The sequence below is a fragment of the Pristis pectinata genome, chromosome 13, assembly GCF_009764475.1.
Source record: "Pristis pectinata isolate sPriPec2 chromosome 13, sPriPec2.1.pri, whole genome shotgun sequence".
Lineage (NCBI taxonomy): Eukaryota > Metazoa > Chordata > Chondrichthyes > Rhinopristiformes > Pristidae > Pristis > Pristis pectinata.
Window position 1 is genome coordinate 29,069,677 of NC_067417.1, and position 16,890 is coordinate 29,086,566.

The following is a 16,890-nucleotide window of genomic DNA, read 5'->3' on the forward strand; positions in this document are numbered from 1 at the left end:
CACAAACCCAATAAGCTGCGAAGCAGGAGCTTTGAACTGCTGCACTACCGTGCCAGCTTCCAGGGTCTCAGAAAGAAAACCATCAATCTCAAACTGTTTAATGATATATTGAAAATGTAGCATCCAGGAGTTTTATTGCAATAGCTGAGTTTGGAAGTATTCCCTTCCAGCTTTTATGGTCTTCCATTTAAGATACTGCTGGAATCTTACAAGATAGTGTGGTTAGACACACGCACCAGAAATTTTTGCCAACTCTTGGTAGCTTTAGAGGATGCTAAGACAGCTACAATGCAGACTTCGAGTTCAACAACAGAGGTACTGGTGAATTATATAGAAATCATCATTGAAGGATTTGGCAACAACTGCCATCTTCTCCTGCAGAGTGATAATGAACCATATCACCCAGGTAATAGGAGCACAATGGGTATAGGACAAGTTAAACTTTCTCAGGAGCTTATTATATCTGCATACTATTGTACCAGCATGACAGCTGGTGCAAATAGGCTGTAGTTCAGCAGTATGATCTAGCCCTCAAATGGCACAGAAACCCAAAAAATGAAAATCACTGACCAACTGTCCCTTCAAGCCAGCTAAACAAATTAGAATAGCCCTATTGCTTTATTTAGGTGATTGAGAAATGAATGGAAGGAACTTGCATTTGACTTGAAATAAATCACCTATAACCACAAATGGCACCTGCAACATGGCTTAACAACTGCTTCTAAATCATCTCAATGGTTTGAATATTCTTCAATGCAAGATGAGAGGGAAATGTAATAAAGACTTTATCAGAGGATTTCTGTCCAAGGTGTCAGGTGAGGATGTGAGCAGTTCAGAATTGCCTAGCTATCATGCAGCCCTCTCAGCCCAGCTGCTTCTACTAACCAGGTGTTTCCTCATCTAACAATAAGTCTCCAAGTGCAAATCCAACCTACAGTAAATCAAAACCTCAGCCAGACCAGTTACTCCATAATACCTTAGCTATGCCCTTGGCTTGAGAAAATTGTGGGGCTTGGTGTTGTAATCAGGCAAACTCTCAAAAGAGATTGCAGTGATCTTATAAACTTCATCCTGATTAAATAAGCTTGTAGTACACTAAAAAATTCTTCTTTCAGGTTTTCCAGTGCCCTTCCTGATTGTTCTTGGGATTTCTCTCTTGGTGCACATTGATAAAGCGGCATCATAGTTGCCTACACGAAAGAACCTTACCAACCACATTGGCCATTCCAAGATTCTAAATTAGCAATATCTTACCAATTCTGGAGAAACTATTAGTTAATTAAATATTTTCCCCATCATTACACTCATTAGTGTAAAAACTAATTCAAAAAAGGACTTACCATTTTGGAAGGAGATCCCCAAATCTGCACTTGGAAAATCTAATCTTTTATTTTATGGGAAGGGTCCTAAGCCTATCCAAATATAGGGTTATTCTTTGAGTTAGATATGCCAGAAAGGCATTCTCACAGAAACAAAAACAGAAAATACTGGACAAACTCAGGTCAGGCAGCATTTGTGCAGAGAGAGTCATCATTTTGGGCAGATAAATGCTGCCTGACCTGCTGAGTTTTTCTATCATTTTCTGTTTTTGTTTCACATTTCTAGCATCTGCAGTTTTTGTTTTGCTTTTCATTCTCACATAGAACATTTGCAAGATCTGATGTTCTGCCACCAAAGGTGCATCCCTGCAAATCAAGACCAAGCTAATGAAGCAGAAAGTTTATTTTATGATCCATTAACAGCACTCTCCCTGAATTGTTTCTGCAGCTACCCTACCATTCAGATTCCCCTCAGTCTCAACATTTCAGCTAAAACAGCAGATTATAACCATGTTGTGTCTGTCTTGTTGTAACATTTCTACTATTTCAGCATCAATGTCCTGCCAGTTGATACCCAACAAACTTTTAAACAGTACATTCCAGAAGTACTTTTATTAGAAGCTGGCTCTTATCACAAAATGCCAATTACACCCTTTACATTTCTTGCAACTTAATTCCTCAACTGTAATCTGCCAAAATCTTAGAAATATCCCTGTTAGCAAGATTATAAACTGTACTCAGTCTATATTTTATGCTTTAAAAACAAAGTACACACCCAGCACTCGGTCAAGCATTTTAATAGGTTTTGTTGAATACATTGACCATAATACTTCAGTTAATTTACAAAGGAATTATAAAGCTTACAAGTATGTTACAGTGATTTCCAAAAGTATATTTCATTTCTCAAGTGGGAAATGAATACATGCTCAGTTGCAAGGATACATGTATACAAATACATCCGAATACAGGGAACACAACCTTTTTAATCAATTTAGCAGCTCAAGATTTTGTGAAGTATACAATGTGCCTAATTTTAGAATAGAGTCTTATAACTACTATAGAATTCAACACTACAACTATACCTTTAGCAGAATATAAAGAGTAAGCATTCTAGGGAAGAAGCAATATCAATATCTAAAATAGACAATGCAATAGTTTCAACAAAGATTAAGGAAACTGACCAACAAATTTAGGAAGAAAAACACAAATTAGGTCATGAACTCACCAAAAGCAGTGCAATTCATGGAGTAATTCTCATCCTGCTAATCAAGACAAACCCTACCCTTAAAATGCATGAAATCTTTCACCCTAGGTCACCTGCTTAACTGCTGTATATTACAAGGCAAATACTAAAAAAAAAACATGTGCCATTTGTAGACTTAGACAGACAATTGGAAAGCTTTAAAGAAGTTGTTCTTTAGAAGTTCAAACATGTAAATTACCCTGGTTTCAGTACTCAGCTTCCAATCTTTATAGATGATTTTTTGTTCAATTTGAGGCGCTTTATCTGTAGTTTCTTAAAGATGCAAAATGCTGAAACACATTTCTTATCTACATTGTGTAAACTAATTTATTATTTCTAGAAAAAACATCTAGCACATTCAGTGGGGTAAATTTTGCTTTCCTTTTACATTTTCATTTAAAGAGTGGTGTGCAGCTTGCTATATGTCCTAATTACTAAGCAGATCCCCTTATCTATTTAGGTGATAAACCATGAGGGCAAGCAGAAACAATTGGCAGTTATGAATTTCCATAAAGAAAGATGCCTATAAAAACAAATTTACATGAAATTAGGCACCACCATATACAAAATAACTGCCTACCTTTGATCAAAGTAACCAGAAGCAGAATCTTACTATCTGCTGGCATAGAACATCAAAAGAATTGCATTTGGGTTTTGTATAATTTGATCAGTTTGATGCTTCCTGTGGCATAATTCAATCACTGAGGCAGATAGAACTCTTACATATCTTTACTGTTTTTACATTCAGTCCTTGAGATCAATAAAAGGACAAAATTCACATGGCTATTGCAAAATTTGATTGTTGGATTCTCTTGTCCGCTAGTGTTCTAGAAGCAAAAATGGAAACTATTGGTACTCAAGTCCATTCAATGTTATGTCAAAAAGTCAGCACCATCCAGGTTACAAACTTTATGTAATGACTACGTGACATAAAACTTTACTGGTTTCAATAAAGTTTGAATAAATATTTAAAACAAAACAAATCACCATTTCCCCTCCCTGCATCACTGTCAACTTTTTCAATGCAATCTGCTCCTGAATAAACTGTGATCCAAAGAGCACCAATGGCCATAGATAATGAATGTTTAGAGGGATATGCAACTTGAGGCATTGCAATCAAATAATCTTTTCTCAAAGTCCAAATTTTTGTACTCCCAGCAGAGTTTATGAACCGCAAACTGAAGCTGAAAACTTGCCCAACATTTTTTCCTAGTCAAGGGAACCATAGTTAAAAGCAGAACTAGACTTGCATTCCAGTTAAGAGGAAAAAATGACCATCTAGAAAACTTTCCTAGTCTATATGGTGAAATTATTCATTGGATAAACATGCTGAACTCTGGGACTCTCCATTTCCAGATTATGATTGTTTTGTTTTAAATGCTGCAAAGGAGATGAATAAAAAAATGTGGTACAATGAACTGGACTGAAAATTTCAATGTGGAAAGCTTGTCTACTTGTCCAATACTTAGGTTTTCATTACAATGTGAAAGTACTTAGTTGCATTTACAAAATGGAACACAAAATACAACCTGTTTTAGTTCATTTAATGATACATTTAAGAATTTTATCCTAGTTCCAGTACACCAAATCTCAATTGGCTAAATTGTTCTGCATATTACAATATATTGTAAAGTAGGAAAATGTTGTAACAATTGTGTTAAAAGATTATGCCCATGGAAGAGCAACAAATATCAGTCTAGTTTAGTGTGGTGTGATTATAAACTTTGTTTCTAAAGAAAACAGCAACATCAATATATTATGAAGGATTAATTACTAATTAACTCAAGAAACTTGCTTGTAATACTCATAAATACAATGTAATTCCTTGGTTTTCAATTCATACAGCTGAAATTTTTGCATTTTGTAAAAGATAGTTACAATTTTACACTTTCCAGAGGTGACTGGACCCATTAACCACATCCATATGATCTAATTCATACTTAATTCCTTCACAAACATTTACTCTTCCATCCAATAAGATATTTAATAACCTGAAATCATGAGAAAACATTTTGCACATGTAGATATTCCATGTAAATAAAGCAATGGCTTTTAAATAAAGTGGCAAAACTTAGTGAACCACTGCAGAAGTTTAAACAGATTCTTAAGCAATGTTCAGGAATTCAACTAAATTGTAATAAAATTTTTTTAAAAGATCAATTTAGTCATCGTGATTAATCTTTGCTCAAGTTGAAATGGATGCGAGTTAATCATGCTATGAAAGATAAAATGTCCTTCAATCACATCTTGTAATATTTTTAGTTTCACTGGCTAAATTTAAAGGAATGTCTTCCTTGAAAGTACTGGTCAATAGATAGAAAATAATATGATACAATTCAATGGCAATCCTATTGTCTTGGCATGTCTAAAAGGCACATTCCATTACCATCTACGACAGAGAAGGAAGAGGTGTGATAAAGATTTTAATTTGTTTTCTGGAATCTATAATTTTATGTGATGCTAAGTTACAACACAAGACCTTCATAAATTGGTCCATCAGCTTCAGGTGATTCTCTCCGCAGACGCAGGTGCTCCAGTGTGTTGTGAAAGTGTTTGTTAATTTGCTCAGTTTCTTCACTGGATTCTAAGTTCGGAAGATCTTCTCTTATTTTTTGAATAAGCTGATTTAAGACTTGAATTGTCACCTGCAATAAAAAGTTTGTTGGAAAAAGTCAACTTTAATAATGTTTGTTAGTAAACAGTATAGATTTTAGAAGTCTAACCATTGAGAAGCATCAAGCACAAATCCTCCCCAGGTTAATGACAGGGTTCTGTTCCAGAAAACTGTTTGTAACCTGAACAGTTTGCAAGTCGGAAGTGCAACCACCCAGCAATATAATTAAATAAACACATAGGCCACCCAAAGTGTAGTTAAACCAGGGTGCTTAACTCAACCATTCAGATGTTGCTGTGAACCCAGTTCCCACTAGCAGAAGATGCCTGCAGCTGGCAAATCCTCCCGCTGGTCTCCCAAATGCTCCTGCTTGTGTACAGGTGCCCACAAGTCAGATATGCGTAACCATGGGAGGACCTGTACAAATATCAACTATTCACTCCTGCGAATTCCCTTCTTGCTGCCAAAGCTCAACACCCAGTTGGTCGAATACAATCTCTTTCTTGCACTAAACCATACCCACATCTGCCCACTTAACCTCAACTAGACCAACTGCCATCTTGGTGGTCCCTTAATCTAGCTAATCTTCAACCCCCATAGACTACTCATCTACCTCTATAACACTACCAATATGAAAAAGTACATGAAATACTCTGCAGGTCAAGCAGCATCTGTGAAAAGACAGAGTTAACATATCAGATCAATGGCTTATGACAATCTAAACCAGGTCATCAACCTAAAACATTGACTCTGTTTCGCCCTAAAGATGTTCTCCGACATGTCGAATATCTCCAACATTGTTTTTGTTTCAGATTTCCAGCATCTGTCTTATTTTGCTTTTGAAACTTTACTGAAACTGTTACTGAATTGTTCCAATTCTTTTCTGATGGCCCAACTTCAATAATCCTTGGCTTGTTTAAAATACCACCACTTTTCCTGCCTCACACCAACTCAAACACACTTCCCAATGCATTCTACAAAATTGGCACAACACACAATCCATTGTATGACATTACCTCACCATCTTTACAATTTTCTTTTCCAGACTCTCATTGCATCTTAAATCACACTACTCCTGTGATGTCAGGCACCACTGAAATTCAGAGTCTTCAGCTCCCTCAGTTCCAGCTTTTGGAAATGTCCCTGTATGTCTGTACCTCACCTTTAAAAGAGCCTTCTCGAAAACCACTATCCTATCCTCTGATCACTTCTCATCTCCTCCTACCCAATGGCATTGCCACCATGCTTATCCAAGTACCACCTTTGGGATTTGTGCATTCTCAAATCTTTAGACTTTTGATGTGTAGAATTAGTGCATTTGCAAAATTGAGACTGTCTATATATAATATACATTAAAAATAGAGCAACTATATCACCAGATTCATTGCATTAGAAGTTACCCATGTGACCTTTATTGCTTGCTTTCACTTCTATTTCAAGTGGTTTATCCGATTTTCCTTCAGTTTTACACAAATCATCAACCCCCATTCTTCTTCTAGACATTGATGAACCAGTTCCCAAACTTCCAGTCACTTAATTTATTTCAACAAATGTAACACTCAATAAGATGTGTTAGATCAACTGAGCAGAACTATAATAAGCATAGGTTGCACCCAAGTTAGTGTAACTCACCACAGCAGCGATTCAGAAGACTTGTCAGAATCTTTTTTGTGCAAAGTAGCATTAAAATTAGACAAGTAGAAATTTAGATAAAATAATTAAGCTTACCGCCTCATTTTCTTTCTCATAAAAATATATATATCGATTAAGGATTTCAGTGAATAGCTGTACTTGTAATGATGGATCCATGCACTGATTAGCTATCTTCAAAGCCTTCTTAAGGCACTCCATTACTCTCTTGCCATCATGGATCTTGAAGAGGGGAAATGGAAGAATAAAACAATGTAATATTTCAGCTTTAGCTCATAGTATTAACATGTATACTACAAATGTTACACTATAAGCTCTTGAGTTATCCAAAACTACTTAAATGTCAACTGATCATTATGAGGCAAACTTCAATGCAGAAGTACTTTTCTTATTTCCTCTTTTGATATAGTCTATTTCCTATTTCCATATAACCACCACCCCCACGTGAAAATGTTGCCATTCAAGTCCCTTTTAAATCTTTCCCCTCTCATCTTAAATCTATGCACTCTAGTTTTAGAGAAAGACTGACCATCCACCTTATCTATACATTTCATGACTTTAAATACCTCTACAGGGTCACCCCTCAACCTCCTACACTCCAGGAAAAAAAAAGTCCTAGCCTATCCAGCCTCTCCTTATAATTCAAGCCCTCCAGCATCTTTGTAGAGATTTTCTGCATTCTTTGCTACTATTTGTTTTCAGCTTTACCATGTTAAACTACATGCATTTCAGAATACTTGCACAGCCTGTAATGGCACTGCCTAGATATTGCTGAATGCAGGTTGAACAGGATTCAAAATGCCAGTTTTCAGAAGAGTGGAACCCACAAAACACTGGAGGAACTCAACAGGTCAGTGTCTACGGAGGGAATTGGACAGTCGACCTTTCAGGCCAAGACCCTTCATCTGGACTGTCCATTTCCCTCCACAGATGCTGCTTGACCTGCTGAGTTCCTCCAGCACTGTGTTGCTCCAGGTTCCGGCATCTGCAGTCTCCTGCGTCTCTGGAAGACTGCAATCCAGGTTTTTGTTCCAAATTCTTCTGACAGATTTAGACATACTTGGACAATAATTAAGATGGTGAAGAATACAACTTATGCAAAGTTTTTCCCTTGAACCAAATGTAATTCAAACCCAAATTGTTACATAAACATTTTAAAAACAAAAAAAAGGATTTGAGCATTTAATTCTTGTACCAGACAATAAAACAAATAGAGATCTTGTCTTGTATGATGCAACAGGGTTAATTAGAAATACTTTTAGTATTTGTGCAATGGATCTTCAAGAAATTAATCTTAGAATTTTTCCACCGAGTTTGAGAATGTGCTCAAGTCCGGTGACAGACTTCAAAGCCAATTTGCATTGTAGGAGGATGAATTGCTGGATTAGTAGCCAGAGCTCTCGACCACTGATCCAGGGACATGAGTTTGAATCCATTATGGCAGCAGAGGAACATATTTAAAAAAGTGGTCTCAGTACTGGTAATCATGAAACCACTGGGGTTGTTGTAAAGACCCATCTGATTCACTAATGCTCTTCAGGAAAGAAGACCTGTAACACTTATTCTGGCATGTGTGCAACTACAGAACAACTAATATTATCAAGTCTTGACTGCTTCCTCAGTCCAGGGGCAATTAGGAAGACACAATAAATACTGGCATCATCTGATATCCCATAAACCAATTAAAAATGGCAAATGCAGTTTGAGAAATTAACTTGAAAGATTATGGCAAACACTTGAAATATTTTGTAACTGAACAAACATTTTAAGGAATAAATACACTTGAAAAGTGATCAAACCAGAGCTAATCAAAAAGATCGATCGTATTATAACAAATCTTACAACATTGACAGGGTGGAAAGTGTGAACAATTGAAGAGCTTGAGAAGTATGACCAAAATATTGATAAAATAGAAATAATACTTATAACAAGGATTTGAAAAGATAATAGCAGAGAGAAATTATAATTCAGAGTAAGCAAAGCAGCCAATACTTTAATTTCTTCCACTGTGAAAATTGATGTAAAAAAAATCTAGAAATGTTAAGGTCTAATGGGAATGAGTCTTGAAATAGTTATAGTAGAGAAATTAATGGCATTCAAGAGCTAACAAACCCCCTGGATCTACATCCTACCCTTTTTAACAAAAATAAATGCCAAGGTTGTGAATGCATTCATGTGATCTTCCGAAGTTTCCTGGATAGAGATTATACCAGTAAATTGGAAGCTAATGAAGTTAAAAGATCATAATTCAAGAAAGGAGGAAGAAATTATGGAACTATAGTCAGCAAGCTTGATATTAAATCAATAGATGCTGAAATCCATTTATTAAAGTAATTGCAACATTATATGAGAGCAATTTTTTTAAAAAAAATACAATTTGTAGGACAGAATCACAGAATTTGTAGGAAAGCAACCAAAAAAAATTCACAGGAAGCACAATATTTCTATTTCAAGATGTATTCAATTAAATGTTTTATGAAGGGTCACTACACAAGAGCTCCTGGATTAGAGGTAATATTAACAAAGAAAGGAAACTTCCATAAGTGCAAATCAAAGGAATAAATTGATGGATTGGTCAGGTGCTAAAGGATCAATGTTGAGGCCTCTGGTATTTACAAACTATACAACTCCAAAGGGACAGACTAACAATATAAAACTATGTAGGAAAGTCACCTGCAAAGAGGAAATTCAGAGTCTGTAAAGGGGTATAGGTTAATTGAATGTGCAAATAGGTGGCATATGAAACATAATAAATATTATTCACCATTGTAGGAAGGTTAAGATAAGCAATTTAAACAAAAATAGCTAGTTAATTTTGATATACAAAAGGATTTGGTATTCCTAGTAAATGAAATAAAACCAGTATGAAAGCAATTAGTAAACAGTATGATAGCCTTTACTACAAAGGGATTGGAGAACAAGAGCAAGCAAGTTTTGTTCTAATGCACAAGCCATTGGTGAGACAACAGCTGGAGACTGTGGGCAGTTAAAGCTGCTCCATGCAAGGAAGAATATTCAAGCCATTGCGATTAGTCTAAGGTTTACACATATAATAAAAAGTTAACCGAAGATCAAACAGAAGCAACTTGCATTTTCTTGAAATCAGTAGAATAAGAAGACATCTGATCAAAAACACAAGGGGCATTGAGAGATGGAAACAGAAAATGCTGGAAATACAAATGCATGTCGGGCTGCATCTGTGGGAAGAGAAGCAGGGCCAAATGTTTCAGGTTGAAGACTGCCACTTCTCTCCAGCAATACTTAACCTGAAGTAGTTCTACTGTACTGAAGAGTCTTTGTCCTGATATATTAACCCTCTCTTCCCACAGATGTGGCCTGACTTGCTAAGTATTTCCAGCATTTTCTATTTTATTTCAGTTTTCCAGCATCTGCAGTGTTTTTGATTTTCAGGGACGATGAGAGGCTAGGTGCTGAAAGACTTGCCTTACATGGCTGGACATACTAACTAAAGCAGGAGAATCTCAGATCAGGAAATAAGTCTAGAGGGTTTGAATCCTTTGGAATTCTTTACCAAAAGGAATATGGAACACTTTCATTTAAGCATATTCAGCAGAGGTAGATCTGTCTTTAATTCTAAGAGAATTAGTGGTAGTGGTGAGAGAGAGGAAAGTAGAAATCAAAAATCGGTGATTTTATGTCACTAGAGCAGGCTTGATGAATCCATTGCTATTCCTGTTTTAATGTTCAAATTAAAATGTCCTTGTTCTATTTGAACAATTTCTTACATAGGGCATCCAATAAAATTCCATACATTTATATATAAATATTTGTGCAACAAGCTGTGAACCTACATTAATAAAACTTAACTATGAACACAACATCCAAACTAAGTTTAATGGATAACCAGTAAAATTTAAAATGTCAAACAAGTGTAATATTACACTTATATTACTACCTCTTCGCCATTCTTATCCGTGTTTCGTCCAGACCAAAATAAATGAGCGCAGATGCTGACAGCACGACACTGATCTGGCTTTTTAAGCAACTTTGAAGCAGCCAGTGCACATTGTGTCCTCAAAGGCTCATGGTTCTCTTCACTAAAACACTTCATTCGTTCGAATGTTCCAATTATTAATGTGATCGCTGCCAGTTGTGCCTTGGAATCACTGATTTCATCTTCATACAAAGAGAATGCCTAAAGAAGTACAATAATTAAAAAGTATAAATAGTTATGAAACTACCTTATCTTTTTATCAGAATGCAAGGCTTATCATAAACTTACACATTAACAGTGTTGCAAACTACTGCACCTCAATAACAAATCATACCAAGAATCTTATTTTGTTGGAAATAAATAATAGACCTGCAGGGGAAAAAACCCAGCAAATAGTCATTTTACTTTAAAATGGCCACCTCCAAATCTCAGCCCTTATCCCTTAGTTTATTTTTATTCTCTTAAAATTTGTAACATACATGAACAACTGCTAATTCTTACCTGTGACATAAACTCATAAGCTACAGTTTCATGATTCTCAAATCCAATATCCCCAGCTGCAAGTGCTCCCTGCAGAAATAGGCGAAGGGGTAATTCTGCAAGCTCTGCTTTGATCAGGGCACTGATGGTCTGATGGGCAAAAGAAAATATCTTCTGGCACTTCTTTTCCCATTTTTCATCCTGGCAAAGGTCATTGAAAAACAAGTTTCAGTTATTTGAGGAATTATGCCTTGTATTCAAAATTTAGAACCAATCATTTTATGAATGGTGTTAGCAGTGTATTTTTTATTCTGGTTATAATTATGGAAACACCCAACTTATAATGCTATTAGGTTTAAAAACACATGCAATTATACATTAACTGGCCAAAATAATTGAAATTCAGTACTTTTGAGCATTTCATGTGCTATTGTCAAAACATTAACATTGCATGACTGATGCTTTTGTATGCCACTAAAAGGCTCAAGCACCATGACAGGTTAAAACTTTTACTACCCCGTGCAGTGACCTAAATTCCTCAAGATATCACTCTGCATGTTAAACAATCTTCATGCAGTAAGCTTCAAGGACAAACAAGATACAAATACAGAAGCAGAAATTAGTACACAAGCTTAAAGTAGATGAAGTTTATAAAGAATGTTCAATGAAATTCCAGACAGCAAGACATTCACTGTTAAAATCACTGCCAAAAAGTTGCCCAATTTATATGGGGAAGTGTTGGCAATTTGGTGCATTACACAATCTCAGAATGGGGTGTATAGTGGAGAACATTCAATAACAGGGTATACAGTAGGATTTCAAATACAATATGTTGAGGGATGGCAAGCCAATATAGAACTGAGCTAACTGTGGTGCACAAGTAGTTTATAGATGGTAAGGAGGCTGGCAAGGAGACCAGACCTGTACATAATATTTCACATATTCTACATAATTGCAACAAATATATCCTTCTTCTAGTGAAATCTTCTTGCAATAAAGACTGATATACTGTTCGTTTTCTTGATCATTTGCTGAACCTGCAAACCAACTATTAGTAATTCATGTACAAGGACCCCAGGTCTCTCTAAAACCAACATCATTCAATCTCACTATTTTAAAATATTCTGCTTTTCATTTTTCTCCCCCAAATTGGACAACCTCAATTTTATGGAATATATTCCATCTGCCTTGCCCATTTTGCGAGTGTCTCTCCCCCTGAAGTCACTCCATTCTTTTCCACAGTCCACACTGCCACCTAGCTTTGTATCACAAGCAAACTTGAATATATTACATTTGATCTCTTCACCTAAGTCACAGATAAGAGATTGTGAATAGCTGGAGCTCTGGCACTGATCCCACCGTCATTCACCAGTTATGGCTTCTCGCCCAAAAGTATTCCTTCTGTTTTCTCTTTATTATCCGATCATCAACCCATGACAATATAATATCCCCAATAACACATACTCTAACTTTCTTTAATCTGTGTGGTATCTTACCAAAGTCCAAGTATACCACATCAATGTTAACTGCTGTAAAGTAACTGTTAACATCAGTGAACTGGTCAATTAAGTACAATCACTACTCTATTTAAAATTATGCTGGTAAATTCAGTGCAGATATTCTGTTAAAGTAGGCTGCACTTGCAGCACTTGTTTCCTTATGATCTCAGGAACACTTGATCACAACCCAGTGCATGTAAACCTAAGTATATTAAAAGCCAGCACATACGCACAGCTATCACTAAGCATACAAGTCATTTCTTGATCCCACTTGAATAGTTCATAACCCTCAGAAAACTTGCATTCATCCAGTTAAAATACAAATTCTTAAAAATAAGCACACATTAACTTGATCAACTCCCAGTTCATGTGGCTTCACTTTTCACCTGCAAAATGTACTGCTAACAACTAAGCACTGTTAAATAACATATTCTTCCTTAAAATTATACCAGTACTTAATCACTGTTAACACCATTAAATGAAGATGCAGTGTAGAAAAGGCAATAAATCCAAACACAAAGCATGAGGAGACAAAATACATATTTTTTCTGTTGAACTGGTATTTGAATTACTATTTCAATTTTTGTAAATTATTCCTCTAGTTAATCTGACCTTTATCATGATCAAGGAGGGTAGCCAGCATACATGGCAAAGCAAAAAGAGAAACTGAAGATGCAAAGCAAACAATTATTCAAATGAGTAAAACTGTCAAACAATCAATGCAGATACAGGACAGGAGACAGCCATTAGGCAGATTGTCTGTATCAGGTCTTTCTAAAGTGAATCCACCTGCCCTGCTTTCTTTCCAAACCCTCTCTCTCCCTTACTTAAAAGGAGAACTCAGATTTAGAAATCATCTTGCACAAGCTCAGGGCTTATAAAATTTGGGTAATACAGCAGCATATTGATTAACAAACGAAAGCAGGAATAAACAGGCCATTTTCAGAATGGCTGGGTATAAGAAATATCACAAGGATCATTCTAACTAGCTGAAATCCAAGCAATCTATGACTCAATCTGTGACTTAGATGAAAAAAAAACTATATATCCAAGTATGATGATTGTAGAAATACAAGTAGAAAGGAGGCAGCAAAAGGGAAGTGGCAGCTGAAAATTGATGTGGACCAGTTAAATGATTGTCAGTAGTGTGACATTTTCTATTCTCTACCAATTTCCACTACCTTGGGAAAACAGCCAACAAAATCAAAGACCCCTCCCACCCCAGACATTATCTCTTCTCCCCCTTCCATCAAGCAGAAGATAAAGGCTTGAAAACACACACCACCAGGCTCAAGGATAGCTTCCATCCCACTGTTATGAGACTTTTGAATGAACCTCTTGTATGATAAAGATTAACTCGACCTCATCATAGCCCTTGCACTTTATTGTCTACTGCACTTTCTCTGTAACTGTAACACTACATTCTGCATTTTGTTATTGCTTTTCCCTTTGTACTTAATGTTTTGAAATAATCCATATGGATGGCATGCAAAACAAAGTTTTTCACTGTATCCTGGTACGTGCGACAATGATAAACCAATTAATAAAGTGGATAAGCAAAATGAGAACGGAACACTGGTAAATATTAGAATTTATAAGTAATCATGTACTCTAGTATGCAAATTACAAAGTTAACATGCAAGTCCAGAAATCATTGAGGAAGGTGACCAGTATGTTAGCCTCTACTGCAAGAGATTACAATGAAAGTGTCGTGAACTCTTGCTACAGTTATATAGCATTGTGGATAAAAACATTGACTATCATGTGCAGACATGGCCTCCTTACACAATAAAGAATGTGCTTGTCTAGCAGGGTAGGCCAAATTGATTGACACTAGATGCTGAAGTGTCTTTAAGTGTGTGCTCCAAATTGTATTTTCCTTATTAGTATTAAATTGACCTTGTCTATTCAATCCACTTAGTCTTTTACAGCCCTCCTCACTGTCTGACAAAACTTACTTTCTACCTCCTGCAAATTGAGACTACAACTCCAAATTATCCTTTTTTTAAAAAAACTTATTTATACAGCACGGTATCAGGCCCTTCCGGCCCAATTATACCCTTGTTAACCTACTAACCCATTCATCTTTGGAATGTGGGAGGAAACCAGAGCACCCAGAGGAAACCCACACAGTCATGGGGAGAACATACAAACTCCTTACAGAAAGCAACGGGAATCAAACCCCGATCGCTGGCACTGTAATAGCGTTACACTAACTGCCACGCCACTTATATACACTGACACTTAGAATTCTGTCCTGGAATTAAATAGGCTTAAAAATAAACTGAGATAAGATCTGCCCTTTATGATAAACACCTGGACCAACAGCTTTGGAAAAAAAATTACAATAATTAAGACAGCACACCAAACTACATTCAATTTCTTTGTTCATTCAAAGCAAGTTTTTATATACATTAAAAGACTGCACCTTACCACTTTTGAATTCTCTTTATAGCAGAATGCCAGCTGATAAGCAGCAAAAACCAATGGTGGTAAAGTAAAACGAATGCGTTGATTTCCACCAGCACCAAAGTGTTTTCTGGCACTGTTTAAAATCTAATTGAAGATCAAGTTAAATATTAGTACAAAATATATTTAAGCAAAGATGTAAACAGATTCTTAAATCCTATAGTACATTATCTGATATTTGGATATGCTGATAATTCTGGGAATAGAGAATTAACTTAAATCTTTGTATAGAGGCTCATATAGTGATCAAGTAGAATTCCCAGCATCCAACCTTCCCCCTGCACCCCCTCTCCCTCCACCCCCCCCCCCCCCCCCCAAATTATAACATCTAAACAGGTAAATCAAGTTAATGTGAAAGTTTTTATCGTAACTATACATGTGGGAAGCTAAAGAAATCCTGAGCAACCACTGCTCTAGGAAGTTCAGGTTGGAATTAATGAGCTGCAAACATGATGAACTTGGGAGTGGAAAAGAGCATCTTCTGGTCATTGACATCAGGTTAGTTGTTGATCATTCCTTTGGACTATGTGACTTCCTTTGCCACCTTCTAGTCAAGTACCGAGAAGGATTTTTAAAACCTTGCATCCCAACTCATAAATAATCAAGAGTATTAAAATTCAGAACACACAAAGGCCATACAAGTCAAAGACAATTCTTTAAGAAAACAAAAACTAGGAAGAATATGAAGCTTCCTACAAATAAACCAGGTATAACTTAGCATCAGCCCACTAATTCTTTTTCAACAAAAGAACATATTGAAATTAGTAAGTTAACATACCAGGTACTGCTGGTCAGGATCCTCAGATTGAAATAAATGGATGAATCTACCAACAAGGCTTTGTTCTTCAGCAAAATCTTCCAGGTCAGGATCTTCTGCTGGCTGATCAGGCTGATCTTGAATCAATGTCGATACCAGGTTCAGTATGGCATCCACCTATTTACAGAGAAAACATTCATGAAAGCAGCATATGAAGTTCCTCACTGGCTTTATACCATAATCATTATGCAAAGTTAACTCAATACAGAAAATTCTCAGAACGGATCATTAAGTTGATGAAAGTCATCAACAAAATGTGAGCATGGTTTTTCTTTCCATAGATGTTGCATGGTGGCTGTTTATTTCCAGTATTTTATTTTCATTTCTAATTTCCAGCATCCCCAATATTCAACATTCATGAAAAAACTGATAGGCTGATATTTTTCTATTTAATCTCTAAAAGAACACATCTATATTTGGCTGGGAATTAATTAACAAATAAGACTCATTTATTTACATTAAGTTTGTAGGATACTGCAGGTATTTTGAAGATCAATATCACAAAAAAAACCATGTTGCCATATTATGGCACCATTTCAAAGGCCATTTTGTGTTTTGTTTGTCAGATCTTCCCAGATCTTCCCCTACTTAATCCATAGAAAAAAAAATAGGTTTTATATGAAATTAGTAGTTTAACACTTTCCCCCAATTTAGTAAAAAATAAGCAACTGATCAATTCTGCCCAACTTTTCCTTCAGCCTCAAAATTAAAGCTAAAACAACCCATTCTCTCCTCAGAGTTAAATCATTTTCACTACAGTAGCAGGCATTCTTCTGCACTTTGGAAATTAGCACGAAATCACTCAATATAGATACAATTTTAGTTGGTAAAAATCATGAGCAAA

At 36.0% G+C, this 16,890-nt stretch overlaps 1 protein-coding gene across 1 annotated transcript in view; it reads right to left on the minus strand.

Moving 5' to 3' along the window:
• Nucleotides 1-2,100: 2,100 nt before the first annotated feature.
• Nucleotides 2,101-16,890, minus strand: part of vps35 (VPS35 retromer complex component) — a 42,152-nt gene continuing 27,362 nt past the window's right edge. The window contains exons 12-17 of the mRNA XM_052028405.1: nt 16,008-16,163; nt 15,194-15,316; nt 11,283-11,462; nt 10,743-10,982; nt 6,905-7,048; nt 2,101-5,207 (exon numbers count right to left, since the gene is read on the minus strand). Coding sequence (XP_051884365.1) covers nt 5,028-5,207; nt 6,905-7,048; nt 10,743-10,982; nt 11,283-11,462; nt 15,194-15,316; nt 16,008-16,163 — 1,023 coding nt within the window. The 3' untranslated portion in view covers nt 2,101-5,027. The remainder of the gene's footprint in view (nt 5,208-6,904; nt 7,049-10,742; nt 10,983-11,282; nt 11,463-15,193; nt 15,317-16,007; nt 16,164-16,890) is intronic.